Raw genomic sequence first — 15,372 nt, 5'->3', positions numbered from 1 at the left:
TGTCCTGTCAAAATATTTTGGAATTGTTGTCAGAGATCTAAATATGGACTCCCTGTGAAGCACACAAAACGGGATCAAATCCTAATTAGTATGTTGGGTAACTTTGTCCATGTGGCACCGACCTCTAAACAGCATATGAGGCAAGAAAACCTTAAACTGAATTTCCTGAAAAAATACACAACATTTTCTGTGACATTTATCATCTGTTGCTCAGTCACTGAAAATACATCTCTCCCACAAAAATGAAAATTATTCAAACTCCGACCCGCCCCAAAAACAAGAGGCGACACGCAACGTCCTCCCGAGTCGCACCGAAGCTCGTCCACGGTCAGAAATACTCCGGCGTTATGAACGGTCACATGTCCGGACCAGGAATGACACAGAGCAAACCCTCAGACCGTGACGGCCGTGCCAGAGCAGCTCGGGGGGGGGGAAACGTATACTTAACTGGCGTACCATGTGATTTGGCTGCGACGGGGATACGCATGTACTCCTTTAACTGCACATTAACCGGCCTCCATGCAATAACAAGTTAACCTTTTATCTGGCTATAACGAGCTCTACCGCCGTATCCAAATAAACAGAGGATGCTATTCAATCGAACCCGCTGAGAGGACTTCTGGGGAATAAGTTGAAAAACACCCACTATTTTGCAAGCTAAAAACTCCTGAATGTTTGTGTTACCGTGCCACACAAAAAGAGAGCGCGGCGCTGCAGTATGAAATCAAAATGCTGTTTGTTTGCTTTCGGCAGCTTGGTTTTCGAAGCCTGATTACCAAATATTTTTCTAGCTTTGCTGGGATTCAACAAAGCCCATGAAAGGGCAGATCACCCGGTGCTGAGGCCGCACCAGAAACACCAGATCCTGGATGAGAAGTCCAATGTGGTACCGGGTTCAGACATAAACAGCCGATCCGGGAAAACCCTATAAACAGGAACATGACACCGAAGAGCCGAGCGTCTTTTCCTGAAATCATCTTTTTACTTTCAAAACATTTCAAGATTCGTGGCCAGCTTCCAGACTGCGGTGGTACCTGAGTCGGTGGCGGTGACCAGCAGCACGTACTTCCCCTGGGCCTCGCGGTCCAGAGTCTGCGTCAGGCTCAGCTGGCCGCTGGACGACAGGCTGAACGCCGCCTCGTCGTTCCCGCCGCTCAGCATGTAGCTCAGCTGACTGTGGGCGCCCTGGTCGTCATCTCTGGCAACGACCTGGAAAACACAGAAATCGTGAGAATCCACCGTTTGTTAAGAAGCTGGTGGAAGTCGTGCTCGGGCAGAAGAGATGGAAAGAAGCTGAGGACATTATTATAAAGTCCTGGGCTTCAATACAAATATGAGCTTTTAATTTCCTGCTTGTGTTACGTCTGGTGCAAATGTTGTACTTTTTAACTCAAATCTCACAACTTCAGTTTCTTGTTTCTTTAAACAAATATGCAGTTAAAGAGTTATCACATGTATTTAAATATAATTATTGTCATAAAGTAAATCAAAGCAACCCTAAATTGGTAAAGTAGCTCTCCTGCAGCCACGTTATAAAATCTGTAATTATCGTACAATAAACAGAAATATAACACCGACACGACCCATTTCCCCTGAACAGTGAGTCAGTGAAGTGCACTTAGCAGATTATACTTTTTTTACAAGTAACTTTAGAGTATTTTTGACTTACGATATTTGCTGGTTTACTTTGCTGATGCACAAGCTTCATATTCACTTTTAATTTACAAAGAATTTAGGTTTAAGCATCATAATTTGTACATATTGATTAAGTTGCTGCCACACAATGGCCACTTTATGGATATTGTTGTCACATGTATCAAATTATTTGATTATTATTGTTTGTGTAATTGAATTTTTTGCATTGCAACCCGTTAATGTCAGGCTATTTTAACTTTTTCATACAGTCCAATGTAAATGCAGAATATTTAATGTAAAATCTTAATGTGAAGTACCTACTACCAATAGAAGTGTAGCAGTTCAAATGTACTGCAAAAGTACCTTCAATTAAAATACTTAAAATTTTATTACAATAAAATAAGACTACTTCAAAACTTTCCATCACCTGAGACAAAATTCTGTCTTTAAGTTTAACAAGGGGCGTTACCACGACCACATACATATAAAAGGAGGCTGTGAGAAAACCAGTACAACCACCACCTCCCATTTAGAGTTTCCACTGAGGCAGCCGAGGCTTAATTACCATCACGGTGCTCCGCGGCACCATGAAGGTAATTGTTGAGGGGAGGCAGATCATTACTGATTCACTTTGTCTAATCAGACTTTCCCAGGGAATCCACACAAAAAGGAAAACCAGAGTCCAAGAATCATCCTCTGGTCTTCAGGCGGCTCCCAGTACAGACGTTTATTCAGGAATCAAACCCTTAGCCAGTCTGATTCTTTAGTTAAACTACTCACTGGTTTGCCAGAATGCATTGTGGGCGCCACAGCCCTTCCTGCCGTGAGCGCCGCAGACAAGCAGATCCAGGTTCGTGTGCAGATGTGAGCTCTTGTGTGGCAACCCCCCCCCCCCCCACACACACACACACACACACTCCCCCCCCTCACATTACTGTTCCCTCATTTCCTCACAAGGTAAGAAAATGAACCGGCCACGTCACATGAAATCAGTGCTTTCCTTTCATTTTTTAAACTACACACACGCCTCATTTAGTCATCAAGGTGGTCAGAGGTTTAATTCTCCTCGTCCAGTTTCATATTTCGTCGAAGCCCAAATCGTGCGCAGCGGCTCGCGGCAGAAAATTAATTGTTTATCATTTCAGGCAGGTATCTGTTATGGCATTTAGTGAAACAAGACCACCGTGCAAAGTGGTTTACTGCTCACATACCTGCAGTTATTACGTTAGTACTCCAATAAATTTGGTTAAGGCATTAGCCTGTTTGAGGTCTCAGGACTGTCATTCAAAAACAATGGTGCTCTCTTCACTCAGCAGGGCCCGTCTGTGAATGTTAATGACATCCGAACCGCTTGAGTTTCACTGAACAGAAAGCAAACACACTGACCTGCAGGATGTTCTTCGGCAGGCTCTCCAGGTTCTCCAGCACGTTGACCGTGTAAGGCGAGAGCTCGAACGCCGGTGAGCAGTCGTTGACGTCCAGCAGCACGATGTTGACGGTGGCCCGGTCCACCCGGGGGCTGCTGCCGCGGTCCGCCGCCTGCACCACGAGCGAATACGAAGAACGGACTTCGCGGTCCAGCTGCTTGGCGACTGAAATCACCCCCGTGACCGAGTCAATCCTGAAATCGGAGTTGGCGTTTCCCGCCGAGACTGAGAATCGAATCTGGCCATTGGTGCCATCGTCGGCGTCGCTGGCGAACACCTGGATGACATCGGTCCCCGTCAAGGTGTTCTCCTCGATCTCGATGTCGTAGATGTTCTGTGAGAAGCTTGGCGTGTTGTCATTGACGTCCAGAACCATCATGGTCACGTCCATGGTTGAAGAAAGAGACGGTTCTCCTTTGTCTGTGGCCACAACTGTGAGGGTGTAGTTGGAAAGCTCCTCCCGGTCGAGTTCCCCAACCAGCCGGACGTCTCCGTCCACTGTCCCGATGCTGAACTTGTTACCGAAGGGTCCTTTGAGGGAGTACTCCACGTAGCTGTTGGGCCCGCTGTCTGCGTCCACCGCCTTGGCGGTAAACACCACCGTGTCCACAGGCGTGTTCTCCTGGATGTAGGTCATCTTCTGGGAGGTGAAGGTCGGCGAGCAGTCGTTGACGTCCAGGAGGATGATGGACACCTGAGCCGTGCTGGTGAAGCGGGTCATGGGAGCTGGAGCCAAGTCGTTGACGGTGATCACCAGGTTGTAGAAGGATTGTGTTTCTCGGTCCAGGACCTTCTTGGTCTGGAGGACTCCTTCCTTGGTGATGATGAAGTGACTCTGAGGATCGCCGGAGGCAATTTTGTAGAGGAGCTGCGCGTTTAGGCCTAAAACACAGAGACACACATTCCCAAGAGTGAATCAGGAGAGAAGGAAAACTGAGACATTCCAGGGTTATATTTAATTCACAGTAAACTAGGTAAAAACAAGTTGATTAATTTCCTTTAATTAAAATGTAGAGTTTCAACAACCTAAATCAACTGATCTTCCACTTCTATTGAATTATATACAAAGTTAAAGATGCAAAATCTAATGCAATTAACTTTCATTCAAATGTGCATTTGTCTGGTGTTCAGTTTTTAAATGACAGTAAAAGTATTTTGGAAGTTTGAACAACTTTACATTGGAGGTAGACGTATTTATGATTCCAGGTTTAACTTTGTAATTTTTCTCAGAGTGAAGGATCAACCAACATTTAAGTTGAGGAAAATGTGAAGAATTTAACTTTCAGCAGACGTTGCATCTTCTATTTTTGTACATTGACGCTGAGTTATGATGTTTTCCTTTCAATTTTCTATGACCTTGCATTATTAAAAACAAAATGACTGATAACTCCAGCGTATAATGGAGGTCAACTGCTGATATCCTTTGACTGGAATCCATTGTTCCAGATGCAATTGTTAGACTTGCTGTGTGTGTCTGAATCAGGCACCTCTGAGTGTTATCAACATCCATTTCCACAAATTGTAGGAGAGCAGCAGCTGCAGCTCAGGCTGCCTCTCGTCCTCCGAGCGGACGATTCATTCACGCAGCGTGACAGATCGCTATCGGAACAGAAAAACCACAGAGAACCACTTCCTGAACTGATAGCGCCATTGTGCCCTCGTGGAAAAACCCTCAAGGCTGAAACATTGATATAAATGACATAACTGCAGTTTGACGGGAGTTGGACGGACGCAGTAAACTATCGAACCTTGAAATCTGGACTAATCTGCACCACTCCGCTGCAAGTGTGTGTGTGTGTGTGTGTGTGGGGGGGGGGGGGGGGGGGGGGGGGGGGGTTGAAATGAGCTTAAATTGAGCGTCTGTAATGCAACTCAACGGGGTATTCATGTGGAAAGCGCCGGCACCTTCCCACACTCCAGCGTGTATTTACAGTACACAAGTAATCCCTTATCAAGGGCCAGAGTGCTACGCCGTCTCGGGACAGAGACAGGGGTCAGAGGTCAGGGCTTGGGAAGTGCTAACAATGGCGGTGTCTTGTTTTGACGCTGGAAAGCGGCAGCTCTATATCTGAGAGGATGACGCGGTCAGATTGTGTGGACGGTGGAGCCAGACTCTGGTCGAGCACCAGGCAGCGTAGTTTCCCAGGAATGTAGGTCAATATAACCACATTAGAACCCGGGTGAGCCGGTAATTACAGCGGGGGGGAGAGGAGCGGTGAACGTTCAGATGCCGCGCGGCACTTGACGGACGCAGCAGCTCCACCACCTGAGACGCAGAAATAACTCCGGCCACTTAATCACACGCTGAGGACGCTTGTTTTTCATCAAGTCGTTCATGCGTAGCGCGACATAGAAATGAACAAAATAAAATGCAGGGTTGGAGAGCTGCTGTGTAACCGACTCTCATAACAAAATGACAGGCCTCCATTAAATGGATCTTCCACCGATTCGCTCACACTTGATTTATAAACTTCAAAAAGTACATTAGTGCTTCACTTTCTCACAGAAAGGTTTTCCTTAGATAAACCGACATCTCTGGAACACTTCACCCGGATTTAAACGGGATTTAACTGGGATTTAAAAACACAATTTAGAACCTGACGTGAGTTCTTTGCCTTAATGCAGCTTCATCTGGATTTTGCAGACAGGCAACATGTTTCTAAATATGATGTGTTGTCAAAGATACGTCCAGAGTCTGAGTCTCCTTAAATCTGAGAATATGGAGTGTAATCAATTAGCAAAGTATAACTGCAGGTTATTATAAGGCGGCGGTTTTATTTTTATGTTGTCATCTAGTTAGCAGCATTACACAACTCTATCGGAGGGATAACCACAAAACCTAGTGGAAGGATGCATTGTGGGTAAGGAAAGAACACATATAATTTTGGTGTGGATCCGCTTCACGGGCTGGATCGAAGAATTTGGAACACAGCAAGATTGGGCTTTGGGATTTTCCCAGGAATTATTCATGGCTCTTGATTTAAAAATACTTTTATTTAGAGTGATTCCAGTTACATGTACGTACCATCATCGGCGTCACTGGCCCCGACAGTGATGATACTGGACCCAGGCGGCAGACTCTCAGAGACGGAGGTGCTGTAGGCCGTGGTGTTGAAGATGGGCGGGTTGTCGTTCACGTCCAGCACGTTGAAATACACTCTGACCGTGCTGGCCTGCCCGCCGCCGTCCTGGGCCCTCGCCGTCAGGATGTAGTACTGCTGCAGCTCGTAGTCCAGAGGACGCGTCACGTTGAAGACGCCCGTCACCGGGTTCAGCAGGAACGTCTCGTCCTCGTCGTCTTCCTCCAGTGAGTAGGTGACCTCTCCATTCACCCCCGAGTCCGAGTCGCTGGCCAGGATCGCCGCCACGATGGAGCCTGCGAGAGTCAGACCAGAAGTTTGATTTTCCCTCCAAATATAAGTAAGTTACTTTATTATATCTGCAGGAGGTAAATACGGCTCTTTAATAAAACCAGACACCCAGTGATCAAGTTGCTAATTGCTAAAATGACATTAAAATAATGGATGTTTTAGGGATTAAGATATCACAGATTTAATCGATTAAACACACAACGAGAGAATGTTTTTATTTGTACTTTCTGAGTTTGATTTGATGCATGATGATCAAACTCCTCTGTAGAAGTTCCAGACTCTTTTCAGGATTATTGTAAATCCTGCTGGCTGTTGATAGATTTCCACATAAATCAAATATCAGCCTGTTGAACTCTTAATCTCCCCCTTGAGGAACGCAGAGATGATTTGCGAGAGCTATGACCGTCTTATAAACGACTACAAAGAAGCTGCTCCCGATAATTCGATGCTTCTTGATGATCTTAACAGAATCGACAAACGGCTTTTGCAGAAGTCGGAACGCGGGCCTGTCTGAGTCCTGTCTCAGAGATTTACCTGGTGCCATGTCTTCAGGAATATCAAAGGAGTAGGTGGAGCGGGAGAACTTGGGCGTGTGGTCGTTGATGTCCTGGACCGTGATGTTCAGCCTCATGTCGGACGACTGCTTCCCGTCGTCAGCGCGCACCAGGAGGGAATATTTGGACCGGCGTTCCCGATCCAGTTTCTTGGTGGCGATCAGATCCCCGGACTCCGGGTCGATCCGGAAACTCTCGTCCGCCCCACTGATGATGGTGTAGGTCACAAGAGCATTGGGACCCTGAGGTGGAGACAATAATATATATCATTAGCTATGGTAAATCGAACGTGGTTTTCTAGTGAATATATTCTAGTTTGTTTTCTAAAACATCTCAGTGCATACATCTGGAACCAGTAGGTTAGAGTATTTACCTTCTGAACCTTTTACTAACAGGTTCAAACGTATGTTCTCAGGTCACGAAGAGGAAAAGCTTCATGATTACAAGCATCAAAGCAACTGTATCTGGTCGGAAATCAGATTTCTCACCACATGTTCGTGAGTCACGTCTCCAGATCAAACTACCTTCTAATTCAGCATGAATGAAACCCTTCACTGTGCGCCTCCTTCACAGGGACGGCAGACAGGTTTCAAACAGGACCGTGCAACAGATGGCAAATCAAATTAAACACAAGAAGGAGGAGGAGGAGCAGGAGAAGCAGGAGGAGCATGAGGAGCAGGAGGAGAAAGTGACTGTGACTCTAAACCCTGAACAAACAGGAAAACTTTATGAACGTCCTGGATTGAAGTTATATTGAGCTGCAAAAATATTTGAACAAATAGAAAATATCCATAAGAATCAATCAAAACATTTTAATCAAAAAAGATTCCAGATATTGATTTGTATTGGAAAGTATGATAAAAAATATGCATCTAAATTACTATATTGCTTTGATTGTTTTTAGAAAATATCACTTTTACTGTGTATTCTAGTTCTTTATTTTGTGTTTCATTTACTTAGGGAGTATGTAAAATTTTAAGTACACACCAGTATTTATTTAATTTTACAAAGATGTTGTTATCAAACTCTCATATATTTATACACATTTATCAATATAGTAACTCTAAACATTTCTTTCAACCAAACACACAAAGATTTCTTTTTCACAGCCTAAACCTCATAGTCTACATGTCATGTATCGTTGGTCACAGTGGAGGCTGAGAGAGAAAGAAGAAGAAGCTGAATGGTGAGACTCCTCTTCCTCTTTGAACTTCGGGGGGGTGATTGTGTTCCTCTGTAAATGCCACTAATAGATCCCCTGTTACGCCGGTCAAGTACAAGTCCCGTGACACATGTGATGGCTGTAGCGTGAGGCCTCGGAAGAGGAAAGGGGGACCGAACCAGACGTGACAACTGAATGAGGGCGACGACAGAGCTTGACATTTATATTTGCGCCGGGAACAATAAGAGATCAGACAACTGTCTGGCTCTCTGTGTCTTCTGCCAAAAGGAAGAGGCAACATCAAAAAGCCACGGCTATTCACAGAGATGAAGAGCGAGCTCTGGTTACAGCTGGTTAAAGCTAAAAGAGACTCTTTCACATACGGCTGATGCTTTTTGATCCAGCAGGACAAAGGGAAGGTCAATGTAAAGACGGGAGTTGTATAAAGTTGTTGCTGTATTTGAAAATTAACACATTGGTGGACAATTATGCAAAATCTGTATCTTAATTAAATGATACTCAAAGATGCTGAAGGGTATGAGAGGCTGGAAAGTTGTGTTTCTCATTAATCTGTATCTTTCAGGATTGTGTTTGCTGAGCACATTTGTTTTAATGGCTCCTTGACAATAGACAATGTTTTTCACTGTGGTAATTGTGCTAATTTTGGAACGTCAGCATGAAGCTAAACTTTCATCCACCAAAATAAAAACTGTCTAATCAACAGTATTGATGCAAACAGTATATTACAAGCATACGGCTGTTCAGTTGCATCTATATACTGTGAAAGTTATACAGAGAGTTGGGATCCTGCTGGCAACAGCGTGAGAATTAAACGGCCCAGATTCCATCTCTATTCTTTTCCCCTTCTGTCTTTAACTGGCTGAACCCGGTGGCCTTTGCCAAACGCTTTAGTCGGAGTCAATATCATGAGGCCAAGTTCACGACTCGTCTCTTATCTCTCTTCCCGTGTTCTCTTTTCACAACGGATAAAACCTCTGTCTTTTTGACCTTGTCCTTCATTGAGTTACCAGAAACCCGGTCTGAGATCCAGGCCCGTAAAAAAAAAAGAAAAAAAAGCAGGGGAGGCCGGAGCAAGGCTCTGCTCATCTAAGGACCCTGCTGTCATCAATCAGAGGCTCCAGATCTGGCAATCCCATCAGCCACCTGGGCTGCGGTCCGGAACCCAACACCCGCGGTTTGCCAATTAATTTTCTGATAGGGTTCAAAAGCCGAGCATGGCAGGTGGGAGACGCCGGGCAGGGGGTCCGCCGTCTAACACACACGTTTTAAAAATAGTTTACGTACATGACAAAAAGTTACACTCTCTCATTTAAATGCACTCGTTCCTCCTGCTGCTCCCTCGCTTTCTCTACATTGAACCGATGCAAGTAATTAAGATCGTACACACACTCACACACCAGCACTGGCTGCCCTCTTGACCTCCACTCAAGAGTTTGACTACTTTACAACTCTCCAAAGACACAACGGGTTGTTGGGGCGAGAACAAAATAAAAGAGGGCTGACCAATTAAACGGCAGCGTTCCAGGGAGCAGAGTGTACCAGACTGCAGCAGAAGGAAACTCATTTAGCAGATGAGTGGTTTTTGGGAGCATGCAGTTCCTATGAGAAGAGAGAGAGGTGTGAAGCAGACAGCGCCGGCGGGGATTGCGAGCTTCCTGTATGCTATAGCACAGAGCCAGCCCGGCCAATCATAACACAGACTCCTGAAAGACAAGCAATGTGTTGTCTTTGAGATAAAGTCTTTGAAAGTCAAGAGATGGGCCAATACGCTGGGACGCTGGCGTGTAAATCTGTTTCACAACTGCAGAAATATATGTGCAGTAGGTCTGGCGGCCTCTGGAACCCATTACAACTCATTTGGAGGCTACGCTCACTTTCAAAGACCTCTCCTAAAACACCCATTGTTTCACTTTTCTTCATTAAAAAAGGTTTTTCACCTGTGACATACTTTCCACATAAGGTCAGAATTCCAATAAAACATTCCCAGCCTTTCCAAAAGCACAGAAGGCGGCATATTTCTTTCAAATGAGGCGAGAAACATTTTCTCAGAGGCCCCTCTGTAGCCCACGTTAGACACAAGAGCAAAGTTTTATATCGATTTCCTTTCAACCCTCATGCAAAACCTCTCTCTCCATTCAGGGTGGAAATGGGTGTAGCAAAAAAAACGGATGCGTAGAAACAGCATTTTAATACCCTCACACACGAATCCCACATGTAGCACTGTAAAATTGGATGGGATCACTGTGATGTCTGAATCCAGCCCGTCAGCTGGCCAACAGCTTGCACTCTTGGCTACGCCGCGCTGGCTCACACATGTGGCTTTCTCAGCAACGGCACCAATGCGTTCCGTACGCTTAGTGTCAGCGCAACTTAGGTTTCCTGCGTAAGGATGTGGGCACAGACTTGGCCGGAGTCATATCTGGCTCAGACCAGGAGCTGGAATGAAGTACAGGCTTCTATTTAGCAAACCTATTCATGGCAGCGCTGAAGTTTGGAGTAAACATCTCCAGAATCTGTAATTCCTAAAAAGACTCGTCTGCATTTGTTTTAGCTGTCCTCTGTTTCCTTTACATCCCTGACTGAAAGCAGAAGAGACGGTTCTTTAGTTTCGTGCCTGTACTGCAAGTGCACGTAAAAATTAACCCTTCATTTTGTTCAAAAAGAGTCTTGAGTTTCATCTCATGCACCAGAGCTCCAGACCCCGTGAGGAAAAAGTGACCAACTGCACCGTTTGATTTCAAAACCATATGTTAAACCATTGCAGGACCAAAGCTGTGAATACTTGGTGCAGGAAAAAAAGAAAAATAATCAAATCATGTCCCTATATTCCTTGACTGGGAAAGACGGACATATTTCCAGGGTCTGAGATTTACTGGCAATACACAATTTTGATAAAAGAGAAGTGGTCAGACGACTTTTCTCACATTCAGAGGGAAGACACGGGGGTTAGGCAACAGCTGTGCAATAAAAAACATTAAATGTGAGTCCATATTCCTTCTTTCTAATCGCTCTCGCTTCCACGGCCCCGACTTTTTCCATTCAGTTCAACTGTGTCCTTTGGCATGGCGGAGGGACCGCAGCACCGGGACAAGCTGCCAGGGCCTGCGTTTCGCTCACTGCAGGATTTAATGTCCATATCCTGTCTAAAGCAGCTAAAGATGAAGCTCTTAACTAATTGAGAGCGATGCTGCTGATGTAATGTGAACCGTGGGGATTCTGGAGAAGACTCCTCGGAGCTGCAGGACGAAAAAATCAATTTGCTGGCCACACTCCTCCGAACTCTGTGACTCCAGTGGCCTCAACACATCTCGGATTGTGTCAACACAGGAGCCAGAAAAGGACAAATCGTTCAATATGTTTATTCTGCCGGAGAGTGTGAGAGAGCATGAGAGTGTGTGTTTGCACCAGAACAATGTATGAAGATGAAGTATGAAGTTCTGTGTGTTTATATCAACACAATCTGCCTTGTACTCTAGAGCAGACAATTCTGTTATGTACTATAATGCTGTTTTATTTTTAAAACGCTTTTCCTAATTTCCTTTTTCCAAATTTTAAGTTTAGCTCCAATGGGAAAAGCCTTAACTGTGTCTTTGCTTAATAAGCAAAGTCAATGAAAAATCGATTAACAGATTAGTTCTTGATTAATTTCTGTCAGCAGGTTATTGATTATTGGTAATTAAATTACCGTTTCATCGCTTATCTCAAGCTACGTGATCCAATTCATCAAAAACTAAAACTTCACTCTCTACTCTCTCACGTCCATTATCACCAGGTTTTCATGGACATTTGCTGGAGTGTTATTTAGCAGCATTACACAAAAACTACAGAGTACATTTTGACGGGATCCGTGTCAGGGGTGGTGGTTTTTGTGGCGTTTTTTAATCAATTTACCAGAAAGTAATTCATGGTTCTATTAGAAAAATATCTGGCATATAAAGGTGATTGATATTTATGTGTAATTGGGTGAAGCTTGAGTGAATGGGGACTGTTGGGCCCTTGGTGCAGGTGTCCGCTCTCTAGCTAACTCCATTGTTTTTTACTACAGATTAATCTTGTGCTGTTCACACTGAGAGAATTAGGACTAATCCAAATAACAGTCTAACAGACTCTCAGTGAGGCGGGGATCACCTTTTCAATGCCAATGACGTTTATTACATCCCATCCAATCATTGGCACAATAAAAACACATTGGCTGACGGGGGCCGTGGTTTATTATTTAAAAAAAGTTTAAGAAAGGTCGTAGGTTGTGTAACCAGTAAGAAAATCTTCTGAAAACTCCAATATATCCTCTTAAATTACTGTTATTTCTTTCTTTATAACGTTCGGCTAAATATCTTGAGTGGCTTTAATTTTGGAAAACGCTGTTAAAGTATATATTTACCTGCATATTAAAGTCATAATGTATGCTGCACTACTCTCTCCTTCATAATAAATATCACAGGTTTACAGAGGTTCCCCGGAGACAGGCAGCGTTTCCTGCCTCGGCTCCTCTGCCATGAATATCTGCATAAGAAAGGTCCAACATAAAGACGGTAAATGTTGACTTAGCTCAAATTCAGCTGCATTAGCCTCATAAAACCATTTGAATCTGCAGTGGTTTCTACACCACGTAGGAAGAAAAAACGTAGAGCATACTTTTAATGCAAATCACTCCCTGGATGTCTATTCCGAGAGCAGTGGAGTGGAAAACGGACGCAGGAAAGTAGAAAAACACTGTCAGACCAAATAGAAACTTGGGGAGCTATTACCTGGTCTGCATCCGTGGCTGTTAGCTGCATTATCTTGAAGCCGTCGCCGACGTTCTCCTCGATGGTCACGTCAAGAATATCGTTAGGGAAGACAGGCGGGTTGTCGTTGACGTCCTGCAGCGTGATCTCCACCTGCAGAGCAAGAGTAAACACCACAGTTTCCGTCAGAGCTCGGTCAAACTCGGCCTTCCACAGCTGTTAGGAGGAGAAAGAACACAACATGTGGATCCGCTCGGATTCCAGATGATGGAGAAGCTGCACGGTGAGTGGAAAGTTCTCGCTCCCCGACTCACCGAGGGCACGAGAGGAAAATCAGTTAAAGGACGAGGTCTCGTACGCTAACGTGAGAGTTCAAATGACTGAAGAGATTGAATTATTGTTTTATCAAGAGGTCGTTTATTGACATCACATTGTTGAAGTAAGTCTGCATCTGTTAAACTGCATGAAAATGATTCTGCAGCTTGGATGTAAATTTAGAAAAAAACGCAACAAGTATACAAGAAAAATCGATAAACGCTCTGTTGGCACTGTAGCTAGTGCTAGCTAGTGTTGTCTGCTGCTAATCTTAGCTGCTACTTCCTGTTTCCCGACAGTGAATCCAAGTGATGCTCCAACACGTGAGTAATTTAGTTTGTGAACCACATACAGACAACAGATGTAGTTATAACACAGGAAAGTGTTAGCTTAGCAGAGCAGCAGGTTGGCTAAAGTTAGCGTTAGCTTTGTCTGACCGGTGACATTCACATGGTTTTACATGGTGAGGCTAACTACAAATCACTAATTTAAATATATCTAATAAAAGATAAATTCATAGACCTTGCTCATTGGTTCAAATGGTCCTGAAAGCTTAAAAGGGAGGACACAAGTTTGCTTTTACTGCCGGAGAAAACAAAAATCAAGTAGCTAATAAGGTAATAAGTTGAAATACCAAAGCTACTTGTGTATTAGCATGTAAAATTATGCGTTAAGTATTAGGTACTATCGCATAATTTCACCACAAAGCAGTAAATTCACAAGAGCTGGAAACAAACAAACAAGTTAAGCTAACTAATGCTAGCTTGGGAAAAGATCTCTGCCTTTTACAGCTGAAATCACAGGAATTAACGCTAATGCTAAATCTAGATAGCATCATACACCTTGAAGATTTATCTACTAAACTGTCTCGATAGTAATATAATTAAATTAGCATTTGTTGTGTTAGCTGTTGTATCGTAGTGATGGTCGCACACTAGATACTAGATAAACTAACATCTCTTCAGAGCTGCGGGTCTATGGTAGACCTCATTTACCCCCGTGTCACGGGAGCTTATGGAAAATGTACAGTTTATAAAATGACTGGAGGCTTGTTTCCACGCAGACGTACAGTCAGTGTAACAGTAGAGAAAACCAACTGCAGCTCAGGGATTTTCACTTTCATGTCTCAACAACCTAAATAAACACACATTACACTGTCGACCGCAGACCCCCCATGTGGATCAGCTCCGTCCCATGAATCGCTGATAAACCAAATCTAATACAGTCGCAGCGGTGGTGAGAATGAAAACTGGGATCAGATCATTTGTTTGGATAAGTTATGAGACATTTTACTTTTTTTCTTCTTAAGGATCATGTGGATTTTCATGGTTATGGCCTTTAAATTTAAATTAAGGATAATTTTAACGTCAGATAATACAATATTTTTGACAAATTGTGTTTCCTCCAAACTTCCAGTAGAGTATAGTTTATGACCAAACATTTGCTCTTGAACCGAGAGCATGCGTCATCAATCAGTTGGACGCTGCTTCATGTCGATGTTGCAAAATACTGTGAAGATTCCAATTGGACGTTATAATAGGAATAAAGATGTCTACATAATGGAACTCCAGGTCAGAATGCTACAAGTCTTGATTTGATTATTTCTTATTCCAAGTATGACCTCACTCTAGTTAATACGAAAAAGCTTTTCACATGTCAGTGTCTTATTCAGACTTTATTGACATCCATGAAAACACGTCTACTGTCCCTGTGCAAACTTCCCTGTGTTTTACACACACATATATAAAAACTAGCACAAGAGCACTTGAAAAAACATTATTACAGCAATAACCTATACATATAAATGTGTTTATTGCTGCAGGGAATCAAGGAAGCTACATATGGCAGCACAATGGGAATCAGTTACACAAGCTGGGCTTCACAAATGTCTTAGGGAAAGTGAGACATTCGTAGTTTCAGATGTTCTGTGTCTACTGTGGCAATATTACATTTCCACTCGAATCCCCCAACTTACACTCATCCACTAACGCAAATATGCATTTCAAAGCAAGTAAACACGACTCGTTTTGAATCATAACAGACATTTTGCTGCGCATTCTCTGTTTATTGCTTCTATAAATATGGAAAAGCTGTGTTTAAATTCTCCGGTGATAGGATCTCCATTAATGTTGACAGTGATTATGGTAATTCTTGTGCCAG

At 43.7% G+C, this 15,372-nt stretch overlaps 1 protein-coding gene across 1 annotated transcript in view; it reads right to left on the bottom strand.

Annotated features, from left to right (window-relative positions):
• Window positions 1-987: 987 nt before the first annotated feature.
• Window positions 988-15,372, bottom strand: part of LOC128445643 (protocadherin Fat 4) — a 57,178-nt gene continuing 42,793 nt past the window's right edge. Inside the window, exons 2-6 of the mRNA XM_053428385.1 lie at window positions 12,919-13,113; window positions 6,968-7,229; window positions 6,088-6,438; window positions 3,022-3,944; window positions 988-1,209 (exon numbers count right to left, since the gene is read on the bottom strand). Of these exons, the coding sequence (XP_053284360.1) occupies window positions 988-1,209; window positions 3,022-3,944; window positions 6,088-6,438; window positions 6,968-7,229; window positions 12,919-13,113 (1,953 nt within the window). The remainder of the gene's footprint in view (window positions 1,210-3,021; window positions 3,945-6,087; window positions 6,439-6,967; window positions 7,230-12,918; window positions 13,114-15,372) is intronic.

Source organism: Pleuronectes platessa, chromosome 8, assembly GCF_947347685.1.
Source record: "Pleuronectes platessa chromosome 8, fPlePla1.1, whole genome shotgun sequence".
Taxonomy (NCBI): domain Eukaryota; kingdom Metazoa; phylum Chordata; class Actinopteri; order Pleuronectiformes; family Pleuronectidae; genus Pleuronectes; species Pleuronectes platessa.
Note: the sequence above shows the minus strand (reverse complement) of the source record. Positions and strands in the feature narration are given on the sequence as shown.